The sequence below is a fragment of the Chaetodon trifascialis genome, chromosome 3 (assembly GCF_039877785.1).
Source record: "Chaetodon trifascialis isolate fChaTrf1 chromosome 3, fChaTrf1.hap1, whole genome shotgun sequence".
Taxonomy (NCBI): Eukaryota; Metazoa; Chordata; class Actinopteri; order Chaetodontiformes; family Chaetodontidae; genus Chaetodon; species Chaetodon trifascialis.
This window is the reverse complement of record NC_092058.1, coordinates 13574119-13589880: the sequence shown is the minus strand read 5'-3', so window position 1 is coordinate 13589880 and position 15762 is coordinate 13574119. Positions and strand designations below refer to the sequence as shown.

The following is a 15762-nucleotide window of genomic DNA, read 5'->3' as shown; positions in this document are numbered from 1 at the left end:
GACGATGAGACGACAGTTTAGAATAAAGTATTTCACTTTCGCTTTACAATAATCTTGCAAGGTTCGTCGCTGCGCCAAGGCGCACTGCCAGGTCTGGCCACTAGAGGGCGACTCAAGACTGTGATTCGACTTGTGAACCACACGCTGCTGCTGCCGACAAACTCTACATCATTATACTTCACAATCCCTGTTATTTGAATGTGGGTTGGAAGGTAGACGTGGAAGCAATGCGAGTCAACCTTAAACTTAACTTTATTGATTGGCTCATTGTGGAAACTCCCTGTAGATCTAACTTGAAATAAATGTGATTTTCTGGTGTTTAAAAACCACTTTGCAGATATTCCTGAGAACCGGTCTTGAATGATAACTCATAAATGCTTACTTTCTTTTTCTTACTTTTTCACAGCCACTTGCTGAAGGGGTGAAGCTAATTGCATATCGATGAATGTATGAAGTAACTGTGAAGCGTAAGCTAATCACATAAAGTCATTATGTGTCATTATTTCAAAGAGGGAAAGGGACTCGATGTTTAGATGTTTAGGCATTTTTTACCTTGTTAATTGAACTTTTTTTTTGTGAGCAAACACCATATAACATTAAATTATTATTCATCACAGACAATTTTTACACGTCTTGAAACATGTCTGGAGGGGATCTTTGCCATGGTGACAATAACTGTGATCCACCCTTCTCTGTCTATTGCTTAATGTCATGTTTGTCATTTCAACAATCTCAATCTCAGTCTCAGTCAAAAAAAAAAAAAAAAAATCCCTTCCAGAAGAAAGTACTGCACGCTGAGGAGTGACCTGAAATGATTCAGCATTACGAATCAAGTAGAGGCAGTAAGATGGCAAACCACTAAAAGTCATTGTGGTGGGGGAATGAGGAACAAACAACTTCAAGCAAACAATTTCTAGAGAGGAACCTGGAATCAGAGTCAATATGATGATTTGAATTAGCCTGTATTATATCGTAAAACAGACAGCATTTTGCTTTTTCAAAACAATCTCTTCCTAAGATCGTATTGTCACTGTAGTGATTTTCCAGCTATTTCTTATTTATTATACTGTGAGGGTCAGTACTCCCTCATTGTTCTCTTTAGGCTGGAAATTTAAAAAAATCATGATGTACATAACAAGTTAAGCCGTCAAAGTTGTATTTCCAGAATGAGAGGTGCAGCACTCACATTTACGCACACTATACAAGAATTATAAATGCATCATCACATTCTTTCATTCATTGCCAATAACCACTGAATATTGAGCATCACTGTCAATCATTTGCACAGGTGTTCCTCTGCCAACACTAACAGTAATCATTTATAGTTTGTCTTTTGAAGGAATCAGCATTTGTGGATCAGATGATTTATTGGTGGTGTCATAATAACAGCCTATAGGCAGTGTTTGGTAAATCTAAATGGATTAAAATCTCTACACAAATATCCTTAAACGCAAAAACTTTAATCAGCTGCTGATACACTTTGCTGTTAGACACTGATCCATGTAAATGCTTTAAATATGATCATTTGTTTGCTGTAATTATAATCAAAAATAGTTCACTTAGTGTTCGCCTTTCTCTATATTATAAAAGGATAGTATGACTATATAGCCAAACCTATAACCAATGAACCACAAAGCCAGCTGTTTCACTTGATTTTTAGGCTTGTGGGAAATAACCAAATTTATGGCCGTTTATTTTAAACCCTCATCTGGGAATCTGAGCTCAGACATTAATATATCTCTGGAGATTCTCCTGCTCGATAGCAACACAGAATGCTCCTTGTATGGCCCAAATCTAAATCTAAGTTGCTTGCCTCAGTGTACTTGCATATGTGCTTTCATTTGGCTCGTGTCCTCAGTGAGCGACCCAGGAACAGATGCAAACTCAAGGACTGGATGTGATGTCCTTAACGCTGTTGTTTCTGACAGTCTGTTTGGTCAGCAGTCGACGTCTGAGCCCTCGGTGAGAGCAGCTCTCTCTGTGTCATGCAGCTCTTTAGCCTCAGTGCTGCTGCAGTTTGCTCATCAAACCCGTCTCTGTAACGCAAATAGTAATGATGGGGTCTTTGTGGTTAGAGGTTTGAAAGCAGTGAACGTGTGAAGAATGACACTCTAAAGTGCTTTTTGCTATGGAGGGTGAGGTAACAGACTTTTCAAACAGTCTGTGATGACTGAACTTTGGATTCAGTGGTAGATGTTTAACTTTGGAGGCATAATTCTTCATGTCAGCAACATTTCTATTTGGAAATCAGTACAGATGGGTACTTTCTATATTATGGCTCAGTTGCTAATACCAAGTCAACTTCTCCTTTATATCTACAACTTTCTTTCTTTTTTTAATCTCTAAAGTCACATTGCTTGCATTACATGATGTGGTCTGGCTGCAGAAATGAACACATTCTTCTCATAGCTTCCTGGCTGGAGCTGCCTGTATCTGAGGACAAACCTCGTTCCTCATCTGAAAGCAATGCATTTTTGGCCAAAATCCTACAAGCGCAGATAGAGCAGCCTGCATTCAAACGGTGACATGTTTTTTTCCACTAAATTTGACACAATGACTGGCGAGTGGAAAAGAGCTGCAGTTGGAGACATGATAGGACTCCTGGGAAGGAAATGATGAGGATATTTTTGAAGTGGTCGGATTTCGCAACTATTTCGTACTTCCTCGTTGCGGGCGCGGCTTGACAGGACAGCACCCACTTGAAGAATACCACAGTCAAGCAAGTCAGAGTGACGACAGCATTTTTGGTCTCCGGCTTTCAAAATAAACCCGAATTCTCGGACTGCAGAACATGTTGCAACGTTTGCTGAGTGGGCTTAATACAAGTGGGTGAAACTGTTGACAGGCCATGGGGGCAATTTGACTTCACAGGCCCTATTTAAAACGACACAGTTCTGCTCAAATTGGAAGATTTTTCAACAAAACTTGAACTTAAATTTCATTCTGTTTTATGTATTATTGTATTATTTATTCACTAATTATGGTAAGAGTTCTGTTTATTTATTGCAGTAAAAATATTGTTTTAAATAATGATTATACAGGCCTGTCATTTTATGGCTCTCATTAGTTCTGCACATACATAATTACAAACATGTTTTTCAATGAAGTATTGCAATGCATATAATTTCCAAAGCATTTTAAAGTCATTTCTGATTTTGTTGTTTTTATTGTTTTACTGTTTCGTCCCTCTCTTGCCTATGTCACGCACAACATTCATGCAATTTCTTTTCTGAGATAGATTTATCGCATTACTATTGAACAAAATTAAGTAAAACCAGCAGTCAGTCACAAACCAGACAGACGTCATATTTGAAGATCCGTCAAATTCTTGCTGAAAGCGTGAAAAACGAATCACTTTTCCCGACGCGCTTTTATTTTGAAGGTGAGGGTGACATCCTGTTTTCATGCGTAGACTGCAGCTGAGGCTCCATGTAGTTCAGTGTCAGCTGCGTGCCAGTGGGAGTCCGGTGCTGTCAGGTGAGTGCGCTGCTGCAGGTCAGTGAGTGGAGCTTCACTAACACAGGAAGTTTATCTCGTGAAGTGTTCACACTTTCAGACTGTTGGACAACTCGCAGAGGCACCCTCCCTCTTTCAAAGCCAGGTAAGATGATTTCAGTACACATATATATATGTATACTAATTTTATAGAGGGCATCTACAGCAGCCATTGGTCCATGTTAATGAATGACTGAATTCACTTTTAATTCACATCTTTTCAGTTTTGTTGCTCCTTCCTGCACGAGATGCCATTTCATCAGTTATCATCAATACAAATGATCCTATTTATAGTCATCTTGCCTTTAACGTTCTCTTTTAATAACTGTGTGTTTTTCTCTGTTTCGAAACTTTTTAAATATTCGGTGTATTAAAATGGGGAATACAAGGTAACTAATGAATTATTTGCAGGGTTATTTGAGCAACCATTAAGCCTGGTGTTACTCTCTGGAAACATTAGGCTGAGTTATTCCACTGTTTATTCCATGTATGGCTCTGGAGGCCTGAACATTTCCATGGTTGCTCCACATGTTGCAGCAAGTCATGTCTTGCCCACACTAGATTTTATCTTGACTCTACCAACTTGTTATTTTTGCCGCTGCCTTTATCAGCTTTATAACTCAGTAAGTTTCACAGCCATATGCCACAATGTGCGTGTCGAGTCCTATCGTGGATGCCTCAGTTTAAAACACAGCAGCTACTTAATCACGGGGCTCAGACAGAAAAAAAAGCAGCTGATACTTTTTCCTCTTTCCTCAGTTCCTCATGCTGTATTTTTCAGTTTAAACAAGCTAAGATGTTTACAGTATCCACCTCCACTTCAAAAGCAGTGAATCTCTGTTGAATGTGAGCCTCAAATGTCACTGCTCTGTTAAATCTCAGCGTTCCTCCTCTGTTCTTCCCTCACAGAGCTCCTGCTGGCTCCCCAGAATGTTCTCTTTGAGGCGAGTATCTTATAGGTAGCACTCAATCACGGTGGACTGTGACGTGGAGATGGTCACGTGGGCCGCCTTGCTGACAGTATGCATATGGATACAAACACAGACTGCCTCAGGACAGCACACATGTCCTTCTGCTCCACGCAGGCTGGTGGATTTCACTGTAAAATACTCCCTCCCCCACTTCCAAACAGACAAACCTATACAGAACATAGCTGTGAAATTGTATTCGGAAGAGTCAGAGTTTTACGTTGCATGCCAGAATGTAATAACAGCAGTCAACTATACGATGGAAAAAATATGGGAGGTGAAAACTGGACCTGTTGGCAGTCCTGACTGTGAAACCTGCCCAGTGTGCGACATAGAACCAGATCCTGGGGATCCAGTGGACACAGACAATGAGGTTCTGCTCTTGGATCCTGCTGGATTTCTTTTGCCATACTTGTACATTTGTGGGAGCACTCAGCATGGGATCTGTTACTACATTGACATTGACTTAGCACAGCCTGAGCCTCGGTGTTTATACAAAAAGGAGCAGAACTCTCCAACCTACTGTCCAGACTGTCTGGCCAGCCCACTTGGCACCAAAGTCACCATCGTTGAACAGGCAGCCACATCGCTCTTCTTTGTGGCAGCTTCTGTCAATGACAAAGTGGCCCAAAGGTATCCAAGGAGGTCAATATCAGTGATGAGGCCACTTTCAACTGAAGATGGCTTTCATATGGTCATGAATGGGCTGACAGTGCTCCCCAGTCTACGGGACTCATACAAGATTGATTACATCTACAGCTTCTCCACCAAGGAATACGTGTACTTCCTGTCCCTGCAGAGAGAAAATCCATCAAAGAGCAACTCAGCTTTTCAGACTCGTCTGGGACGACTGCCGATTTTAATTCCTGAGGTGTGGATGTACAGAGAGGTGGTCCTGGAGTGCCGGTACAACTCAAAGCGCAGGAGGAGACGGAGGGAGGCTTTCAGGGACATTGTGTACAATGGGCTACAGGCGGCACACTTTGGGCAAGTGGGGAAGGATTTGGCAGATGAGCTGAGGGTGGATGAGACAGGGGGCATTCTGTATGGGGTGTTTGCAGAGGTGAATGAGCGCGGTGAGCCTCAGAAGAACTCAGCCCTCTGCGCCTTCCCTCTGACTAAAGTGAACCATGCAATTGATGAAGGTGTGGAGGCCTGCTGCAAGTCAGGTTCGGAGCAGCTGTCCAGAGGTCTACGTCACTTCCAGCCGCTCGAGAGCTGCCCCCATGAAGTGAGTAATTCTTCTTTATTTTAAATCCCTGGCCGTCATCGGAGCAGAGGAATGGTACAAAGGTCCCCTTACGCCCAGACAGGAAGTGACCTATCCAGACAAACATTGTGTAATTAAGTCACCTATGATCGGAACAGTGTAGTTTATCATTAAGCTTACAGTTTTATATTGTCTTGAGCAATAGGCATACAGCGAGAGACACTGCAGTTAGCACATAAAGTAAATCTTGACTGCTGGAATATTATATGCCTGTGGCAACTCTGATGAAGGTGTGTGAGAGAGCGGGGCCAGATGAGAGAACTGGGAGGGGTGGATGAGTCAGTAGTGTGACCCGGGCATTGCCACACCGTTTCTCTGCTCTATTAAGTTTCAGTCTTTCTTGGTGAAAGGGTGGCAACTGAAATGCAGATATGCATTTCAAGATAAAAGCCTCAATGATTAGACCCCTTAACTGATAAGCTACCAGAGGAGAAAAGGTGTTGGAAAGTTAAGGCAACTTAGAAGGTTTAATCCTTAAATAACAGGCAGAAATCACTGTCAAAACACCGCCATCAAGCAGAGCATTTGACTGTTTTTCCCTGACAAAATAATAAAGGTGTGGTCTGTTTTCTTTTATGGGATTCAAACTGTGTCCTTTGAGCTCTCAGAGACATGTGTACACCTACAGGGATGTGTGCCAACAAACACAAGTTATAAATTCTGCTGATAAAAAGGAGGAATTTCAAGGGGAGGGACAGTGTTGGACCGTGCCTGGCTTTTACGCAGGTTATTTGACCAGGAAATTGGTAGAATGTTGAAGACATGAGTGGTTGGGAGGAAAGAGAATAACAGTTGGTGTCGAGTACTCCCTGAGTTCAAGCTAAGTGTTTTTAGAATTGGGTGTGTGCAATCAAACCACTTGGATACCGTGTGTATTGTGTCCAAGCTTGAAATGCTGGAATACAGAGTGACTGAAAAGATCAAATGACGTGAATATGGGGCATTCAGATAGTGGGAAGCAAACAGGGGCATGCTGGGGCAGGTCAGCTAAATTGCTTCGCAGTGGAATGTTTACTATAAGTTCAACACATCCTCTCTTTTTCCCCCTTTTGAATAATTACTTTTTATTAACCAAAGTAAATTATGCTCTGCGAACCATCCACGCACACGTCATCTGCTGTTTTATGTGTTTAAGTACGGAAAGTCCAGTTTCAGTATGTGCAGTCACCAAGTCAACATATGGAGCTGCTGTTTTTATGACCTTGTCTCACTGCTTGTTACTTTGGCTAGAGGCGAGGCTGGAGCACTTCCTCCCGAAATGAATGCATTAAGATAACCCCTTTTTCCTCTTCCTCTCTCACGCACAGGCATATACAAGCATGTGTGTGTGTGTGTGTGTGTGTGTGTGTGTGTGTGTCTGTGTCTCCCACTCCTGACTAAAAACTGACACCCTTGTTCTGGATGTGCTTCTCCCACTTGTGCAGAGCTCTGAGGGCAACGACACATGTGATGCCAAAGCTACTCTGGTGTCAAAGCCGTACTACAGACTGGACCTGTTCAACAGGCAGATGAGAAATGTCCTTTTTACCGCTGTCCTGGTCACCACTATCGGGAATCACACATTGGGCCACTTCGGTACCTCAGATGGACGGATACTGCAGGTAGAACTATGCCTGAGGATAAAACATTTGGGCTCTCTGAAGTTTGAATGCATTTTACCACCAGATAGAGAAGTCCTGCCTTTTTTGATCAATTCTCATACTAAACATTGTTCCAAATGTCTAAATTAAACATTTGCATAATTTTAGAAGAAAGACTCCCAAAAATGAAAATCCTTGTGACGTTACTGCTCTGTTTCGTCTGCTTTAGGTGATTCTTTCTCTGTACAAGCCCATTGTTTTTGCCAACTATTCTCTGGAAGGGACCCAAGTGTCCAGGACAGCAGCTGTGTACTCAGAAGATTCACTTCTCTTTGTGGTTGGAAATAAGGTACATGGAGTGGATGGATTTGTAGCCTTTACATCAGACTGAACAAAGACATAAGGCAAGCACATGTACGGTCCTCCGAGAATAGGTGGACCATTGTCACTGGATAATTGCTGGATAAGAGATCCAAGTGTGGGAGTTGCAACACCCCTTGCACTGTCATCATATCAGTAACGAAGGCCACAGATACGTCTTAAAAAGATAAAGTACTACAAGTGCCAGAAACATGACAAATTCAGTTATAAAGGCCAAAAGCCTCAACTGTATGGTTGTGTCACCTCCTTGAGGAGAGATTTGTTGTCGTACCCGGAACCTTAATGACACGGCAGAGCCATGGTTAGCCATAACATAGTAATATCATAAAAGTTTTCCTGCTTATCTTTTGACCGGTCTCTTTTACCTGTGGCTTACCTCACCCCTGTCTTCCCCCCTCCCTGGTCTAGATGTTCAAGGTGCCCTCTGCAGGACCGGGGTGTGCACATTTTATGACATGCTCCATGTGTTTGGCGGCTCCACGCTTCATGAACTGTGGCTGGTGTTCAGGAGTCTGCTCCAGGCAGCATGAGTGTGACACGCAGTGGAACAAAAAATCGTGCGCACCTGTCATAACAGAGGTAGATCTGCTGCTAGGTGTAACTGATTAGCCAGCGCATGAAGTTTAAACACTGCGACTCATTGGGTAATTTCACTCAGGCACTGATTGCTACTCTGGATGAAAACCCTTTTTGTCTGCAGTTCTTCCCTAAGATGGAACCAGCTGGCGGTGAGACAGAGGTGACACTGTGCGGCTGGGAGTTTCAGTCTCCTCTGCGACCTGCCATCATTAGCGACAAAACCCACATCATCACGGTGGGCTCCGGGACCTTGTGCACAGTCCTGCCTGAAAAGAGCAGCAGTGAAGTGTGAGTAGCACACATGCACACAGTTCCTTCATTCACACACAGTTCATTTTCTCAGCGTTTGTGTGTTGGAAGCGATGGACACTGTGAGCTAGGCAAGAGTGATATTTATAAGTTTGAATTTTAAGAAATGGATCCAAAACTACTCCTCCAACGAGAGAGGTTTTCGATCTATTTTGTCTCCCTGTGGTCTTAATGGTGATTTTGATATGTAACTGTTCTTGAAAAATTGTTTATTTATTTGATTGATTAGATTCGGAATGTTTTTTGATTCATTAAATTGTTTTTTTTGACAGTATGATGTGGTTTGCTAGTCTTCATATTTTCATATAGAGTTGATTTTTCACTTACTAGTCTCACAAGTATTAAATTAAGTATTACATTTGGTCAATTTGAAATTTGCCTATAAAACATTTGCCCATTAAATTTGGTCTATTAATAGACCATAATAGAGTCTTGTCTTGTTATGCTGTACTTCTCTTTTTCGGGAACATGTTTTTAACCACACCATTCGCTGTGTCCCCAATACAGGCTAGTATGCAAGATTCAGGAAAAAACCACACCAAACCAGAACCTCACCATCACCCTGGAAGTGCACGAGGGAGAAGTGGAGGGCCGCTACTCAATTGAAGGCACAGCTCAGATGCCTGGCTTCTCTTTCGTGGTGGGCACCTTTATGCAGTTGTAGCAGTTTTAATGAGTTCTGTGCATGTGTTTTTTTAAGTTGCAATAATGTAACATTGTTAAGAGATAAAACATTTCACCTCTTTCTAATCAGGAGCCGAGCATCACAGAAATCAAGCCTGACTTCGGGCCCGTGTTTGGAGGAACAACAGTTACACTGACAGGCAGATATCTTAATTCTGGGATACAGAGAAATGTCAACTTTGCTGACAAACAGTGCAGCATTCAAAGGTGAGCAACACAGAAGACTGCTTCTTTTGGTAACATGTGACTATAGTCTACAACATGTTCATCTCACCGTGTTCAGATGAATTAATTGAGATCTCTATTCTTCTCAGTACTACTGAAGGAAGTGGGGCTTTGTCTTCGATCGTCTGCCGCACAGCACCTGCAGCAGGTGTTGGGAAGGTACCTGTGAAAGTCATCATTGACAACTTTCAAGTGACGACCTTGAAGATGTTCTCCTACAAGAAAAACCCAGTTATATCCTCTGTACAACCTCACTGCAGTTTCCAAAGGTATGACACTAACTCTGGTCTTATTATCTTATTATATTATTATCGTCATATAACAAGTCAGTGTTATTATTCACGTGATCATTTATACTGTCATACAGCGGCTCTAAGCTGGTGATAGAAGGTCAGAATCTCGACTCTGCCCACACAACTGTGGTTCATTACATTTCCAAAAATTCCAACCTGCAACCCCTTGAACAAGTGAGTTAACCCTTTGAATTAATCCTTGTGTATGGCACTTTTTACTCTTTAGCCGGACATTGCTTTCCTTTTATGGAAAATTGAGACAGCAGTTGTGATTTCAAACACTATTTCACTTAAGGTCTGCAACGGCACAACAAACGGCACACATATGGAGTGCTCAGCCCCTGCTTTTCCTGAGGAAATGCCAGAAGAAAAGTCAGACTTTGGAGAGATATTTATTGACATGGATGGAAAAAGTAACCTTTGGAAGGGACGGTTTGACTACCACCCCGACGTCAAAGTCATCCCCTTTGAAAACGATGACAATTTATTACTTCTTAAACCGGGAGAGACGGAAGTTTCACTGCATGTATGCTTACACACACTCAAATACTTTTCTGTGTTGAAATCTCAAAAACAGTTATTAATGCATGCAAATCACCAATCGCCACTTGTCTTTTAACCTATATACTTATTTTTTTCTGCATATGTAACAGCATAGCAAACTGAACACAGTGAGGACGTGTATGAAGATCATAATGACCATTGGGGGTGTGAACTGCAACGCCCAGGTTCTGTTAAATGAGCTGACCTGCAGGATTCCTAAAGGTCTGGTTATTCCCAGCGAGGGATTGCCCGTCAGGGTGAGAGACTCTGCTTAACCAGCTTAACATAAATCACTCTAAATTAAATGTGTTTAACAAGAGTAAACCATCTGTTCCACTTCTGTAGGTGTTTGTCAATGGGAAAGTTTATAATGTGGGTACAGTTGTGAACGATGACAGCAACAACACCGTGATCGCGGGCATTGTGCTGGGAATCATTGCTGCATTGGTAGTAGGCGCTGGCCTCGCGTTAATTGTGATGATCCATCTGAGGAAGAAAAAGAGAGGTGAGAAATTTCTCGATACATCCTGCTCGCTGTGTATTTTCAATGTTTCAAGGTCATCTTCATTAAGTGTATGTGTCCTTTCAGCCAACATCGAGAATCGTTTATCAACAATGCTTTCACGGAACCGCATGGGCAGCGGCCCCGATTTCTCTCCGACAGGTGATTACAGACGAGGTGGGTCAACCAAATTCATTCATTCATGAAATGAAATGAATCCAAATTAACTGTTAATCACTTCTTCCATCTGTTCATTCCCTTCCCTTTTCTTCATCCTGTACAACTAACCCTATAAAGTACATCCTTTGAAATATACTGTATATATTCAATAAATCTTTGTAGTATTGTACAGAAATTGCTAAATAAATAGATACATGTAAAACATTGTGGCACATATTCGTTTAATTTTAAGTTCAAATTTTCTGATTATGACGACGAGATCCAGAACAACCTGACTAGTAAAGGGTCAAATATTGATAAATTCTTGCTTTCCACCCAAGCAACAATAAACATTTAATGTTTTTGTCTCATTCAACCGAATACTTTCTCTGCTTACATAGAATCAAGCATGTTAGATTTGTCTGTTTGGGAAGAATGTTTTAATTTAACAACCAACTGACTTAAGTTAAAGATCCAGTGTGTCGGATTTAGTGCCATCTAGTGGAGATGTTGCACATTGCAATCAAGTGAAAGGGCCCTCTCTAGAGCCAGTGTTTGGTTTGTCTATTCTGGTCTACTGTAGACACATGGCAATCATCTGTTTGGTAAGAGCAATAACAAAAAGTGCAGCTTTATAGTAAGTGTGCTTTCCCTTGTGTGTTACAGTCAATCTGTCCAGTCAAACATCAGGCTCAGGAGGAATGGCCTTCCAAGGTTTGCTGTATGCTGCCAGCTACGACCATCTGTCCATTCCTTTAGTGCCACGGGACAATATCTCAATGGTCAGTCTAAGTTCTGATCTTCTCGAAGAGGTCAAAAATGTCCTGATCCCTGCTGAGATGCTCCGAATTGAGGATAGCCAGATTATCGGCAAAGGTAAGCCTCTTGTGTTTTATAATGTTTTTTTTGTTGTTGTTATTTTGCATATAATGTTCACACATATCCATAACAACCATTTTTTGTTCTTACGCAGGCCACTTTGGGACAGTTTATCATGGATACCTGATCGACAGCAACAAGCATGAGACCCACTGTGCTGTTAAATCACTGAACAGTATGTAACTTTTTGTTTTCTCAGCATTATATGAGCGTGTGGCTGTTGGATTGGTCTGTTTAACAGTATGGATTGTATTAACAGGGATCACAGATATAGGGGAGGTGGACCAGTTCCTCAGAGAGGGCATCATCATGAAAGGTTTCCACCACCCAAACATCCTGTCTCTGCTGGGCATCATGCTGCCTAAAGAAGGGCTCCCCCTGGTGGTTCTGCCATATATGAAGCATGGGGATGTGCGTCATTTCATCCGCTCTGAGAACAGGGTAAATTACGCAATGAAACTTTTTGGACCGGGAGGCTCATGGATATTTGCTCTCTTAACCTGAGTTTTACTACTTTGACACACTTTGGATGGGTCAGCTCAGTGTAATGCATCTTTGTCCTCCACAGAACCCAACTGTGAAAGACCTGATTGGCTTTGGACTTCAAGTTGCCAAGGGGATGGAGTATTTATCCCAGAAGAAGTTTGTCCACAGGGACCTGGCTGCACGTAACTGCATGTAAGTGTGAATCATCCACTGATTACTGGCCCATGACATGTCAGTGGAGAAGCTTTGTCACACCTCACGAGGCCATTTGACTGTCTCTCGTTTTAAGGTAACGCAAGCTTAGCTTATGTATAAAGGTGTATGTAAGTTATTGAATATCTTTGTGGCTTTAACCTAAGACACAAAGACTACAGTGTTGGTTGGTATTGTTCTATAGTCAACTAGAGTGCTTACTGCACAGAAAAATAACTTTCACAAAGGTAGTATAACCCCAAAAGCACAATAAAAATGTATTTCCAATTTGAATGCATTAAGAAAGGCTTTCTGTGATGATCCAACCATATAAAAACTTCAATTTTAGAATATATATTAAATCAAGATAGATTACCTAGTCCATCTGAGGGCCTCTTGGGAGGATAAATATTTGAGCCTCCGGTATTTTCTGTAACTTTCCTTTTGTGATCCCTTCTTTGCCCATTAATAGTCAGGAATAGTTTGACATTTTGGGAAATTGATGCCAGTCTCATTTCCTGACTTTGTATGTTTTCAAGTTGTCCACCTGTTCATGTGTGTGTGCATCCATCCCTTTCTCGTGAACATGATCTCTCAGAAACTACTTCAGGATATTTCTTCAAATTTGGCTCAAATGTTCACTTGAACTCAAGGATGAACTGCATGAATTTTGGTGGTCAAAGGTCACTGTTCTGCATCTCACCTGTGCAGGGCATATCCCTCATGGGACCATCACTGCCTAGAGATGTGTTGTCTGAACAAGAACAGGCGGGAAGATGATGTTCTTTCAAAATGCCTTCTCTTTTCAGGCTGGATGAAACCTTCACAGTAAAGGTGGCTGACTTCGGCATGGCGAGGGACATCTATGACAAAGAGTACTACAGCATTCAACATCACAAACGGGTGAAGCTGCCTGTGAAATGGATGGCCATCGAAAGCCTGCAAACGCAAAAGTTCACTACCAAGTCTGACGTGGTGAGTTCACTGTACCCAGCTCACTGAAATATCCTTCTTACAGCTATTATGTGTGTATCTACAATACATTGCTTGCCTCTTTCTCAGTGGTCATATGGCATCTTAATGTGGGAGCTGTTGACCAGAGGTGCGAGCCCATATCCGGATGTGGACCCCTATGACATCACACACTACTTGCTGAAGGGACGTCGGCTTCCCCAGCCACAGTTTTGCCCTGATACACTGTAAGAATCACATGCACCTTATGAATATCACATGCCGTAATGACAACACAACATTATACAAAAGATTCAGCAGGTTATCGTTTGAGTTTCTGCAGGACAGGTTCTCTGCCAATATGTACGAGTTTATATATTAATCTTTAATATAACAATGGCCATCATTCACTAGTTCACTTACCTGCTTACATATTTACCGACCTGCTTACTCATTCCCTCATTTCGGCATTTATTCATTCCACAGCTATTCCATCATGCTGGCATGTTGGGACCCGGAGCCTGAGTGCAGACCTAGCTTCAATGGCCTTGTTATAGAAATTCAACACATCCTATCCTGCCTGGTGGGAGAGCACTACATCAGTCTGAAGGTTAACTATGTCAACTTAGACCAGCCGAGGCCTTACCCGTCCCTGACTGGATCTGCAGATGAGGCTGAGGCCTCAGACTTGGACATGGACAGTGATGCTGCCAGCTGAGGGTGCAAACCCCTGAGACTCTCTGATAGGAACACAGGAATCTGGATTAAAGTTGGAAAGCATATGAGAAAAGAGGCAACTTAACCTGGATCCATTTCTGTGTCACATAAACTGTTGATCATGTCTACAAACCTGAGCACATGGAAGGTTTGGCTACTGATTTAAAAGACACTGTTGGTACTATAAACTGTTATTGGAGCTGAGGCAAAAACATGTCAGATGTTCCCCATCCTTGTTACCACATTTTATTTGAAGCAAAATAGTGTGTAGATGGAAGCAAATGTTTTTTTTGTTTTTTTTTTCTTTAAGCATTTGAAGTGTGAATGAGACAAAATGAATGTAAAATGTGCTTTTGATCTCAGATTTGTTGGACAGGTTGTGAGATTACATGAGATAATGTGCAGTTACATAAATATATGTCTCTAAACCGTTGTATTAGACTGTTAGACAGGAGTCTGTAAATGCTGACGTGCTCAGGGGTCAACGCTTTTAGGTTTTTTGTCACGCTTCTTGCTCTATGGGGATATGATATAGATTATATTCCTTTCATGTAGCCTATAGAATGTAGACTTAATCCGAGTGGCCGTGTACATGTGAAATCATGCTACTGACTGCAGACTCACTCGGTTTGCTCAGATTTTGCCTCTGTCAAAAGCTCTGCACCCACTGAATAATACAGTGAGCTGTCGGTGCTGCTCAGATATCAAGAGTTTTGGAGACACATCTAGTGCTTGGCATCATCACTAGAGGGCAACCAAGGCCTCTTTCTAAAGCATACTTCAGTTGCTGCTGCAGTGGCGCTCTGCACTACAGCAGACAGCTCAAAACAAAGGTGTTACACAAACAGCACAACTATAATCATCCAAACCTCAGAACAAAAACTCTTTCAAATCGATCAACGGACCACAGCATCCTGTCCATGCTGTGCAATTTGAGGGGCTTTCCTTGTTTCCTGCGTTTAATAAAAATAATCTCCACAGCAAATTAGACAATCCAAAAGGATTTTAGCATTTATGCACTGATTCTTCAACTTTTTGACTGACAATGCAGTACAATTTAACCAAAAAAAGAAACCAACAACCTATCTACCTAGATCTAGTTCTGCTGTACTTGGTTTGTGTTATTGCTGCATTTCTCTCCCCCCATTCAAGATTGAACTGGCATTATCATTTCTTTGCTGTAAGTTTGCATTGTAAAGAGTGTTTTTGTAAAATTGGCTGACTGCACACAGTTGTCTCTACAGCTTGTCAACAAATTAAATGTTTCTACATGCTTGTTTTTCCTAGCCTTATCCTGAAAATCCTAAGAGAAAATCCTGATGGGCAAACAAGACAGCCCAAAATGTTGTTTTTTGTGTGGTGAAAATGAGGCTCACTGCAGCGAGAGAAGGTACAGAAGTTTTTAATGAAAGTGGATCATCAAAGCGAGTGACACAGGTCTGAGGCAGTGCCGCTCCTGTTCTCTGGCAGGTGGATGAGAGAAAAAACACACACTGTTAGAGGTCTGAATTATGTCAGCTCAACCAGAGTGAAAACTGCATGCTTCTGC

General features: G+C 41.9%; 1 protein-coding gene across 2 annotated transcripts; it reads left to right on the top strand.

Moving 5' to 3' along the window:
- The first annotated feature begins 3474 nt into the window (after positions 1 to 3474).
- Positions 3475 to 15491, top strand: LOC139329501 (macrophage-stimulating protein receptor-like). Of its 2 annotated transcripts, none has more exons than XM_070959862.1 (21): positions 3475 to 3601; positions 4405 to 5694; positions 7158 to 7334; positions 7543 to 7662; positions 8103 to 8273; positions 8395 to 8561; positions 9090 to 9222; positions 9337 to 9473; positions 9581 to 9760; positions 9859 to 9958; positions 10080 to 10310; positions 10438 to 10584; positions 10673 to 10832; positions 10917 to 10991; positions 11655 to 11864; positions 11962 to 12042; positions 12127 to 12308; positions 12436 to 12545; positions 13355 to 13520; positions 13608 to 13744; positions 13983 to 15491. In XM_070959862.1, exons 2-21 carry the CDS (start codon positions 4489 to 4491, stop codon positions 14212 to 14214), a joined length of 4122 nt encoding a protein of 1373 aa, XP_070815963.1. In that variant the 5' UTR covers positions 3475 to 3601; positions 4405 to 4488; the 3' UTR covers positions 14215 to 15491. The 2 variants fall into 2 exon arrangements, with proteins under 2 accessions (XP_070815963.1, XP_070815962.1); XM_070959861.1 differs by having other exon boundaries at positions 10917 to 11006.
- Positions 15492 to 15762: the final 271 nt, after the last annotated feature.

Excerpts from the sequence above, each read along its gene's own strand:
- LOC139329501 (XM_070959861.1), top strand. The coding sequence starts at position 4,489 with ATGGTCACGTGGGCCGCCTTGCTGACAGTATGCATATGGATACAAACA. Across the intron at positions 7,335-7,542 it reads CAGATGGACGGATACTGCAG|GTGATTCTTTCTCTGTACAA; the intron begins GTAGAACTATGC and ends CGTCTGCTTTAG. Across the intron at positions 9,474-9,580 it reads AAACAGTGCAGCATTCAAAG|TACTACTGAAGGAAGTGGGG; the intron begins GTGAGCAACACA and ends TATTCTTCTCAG.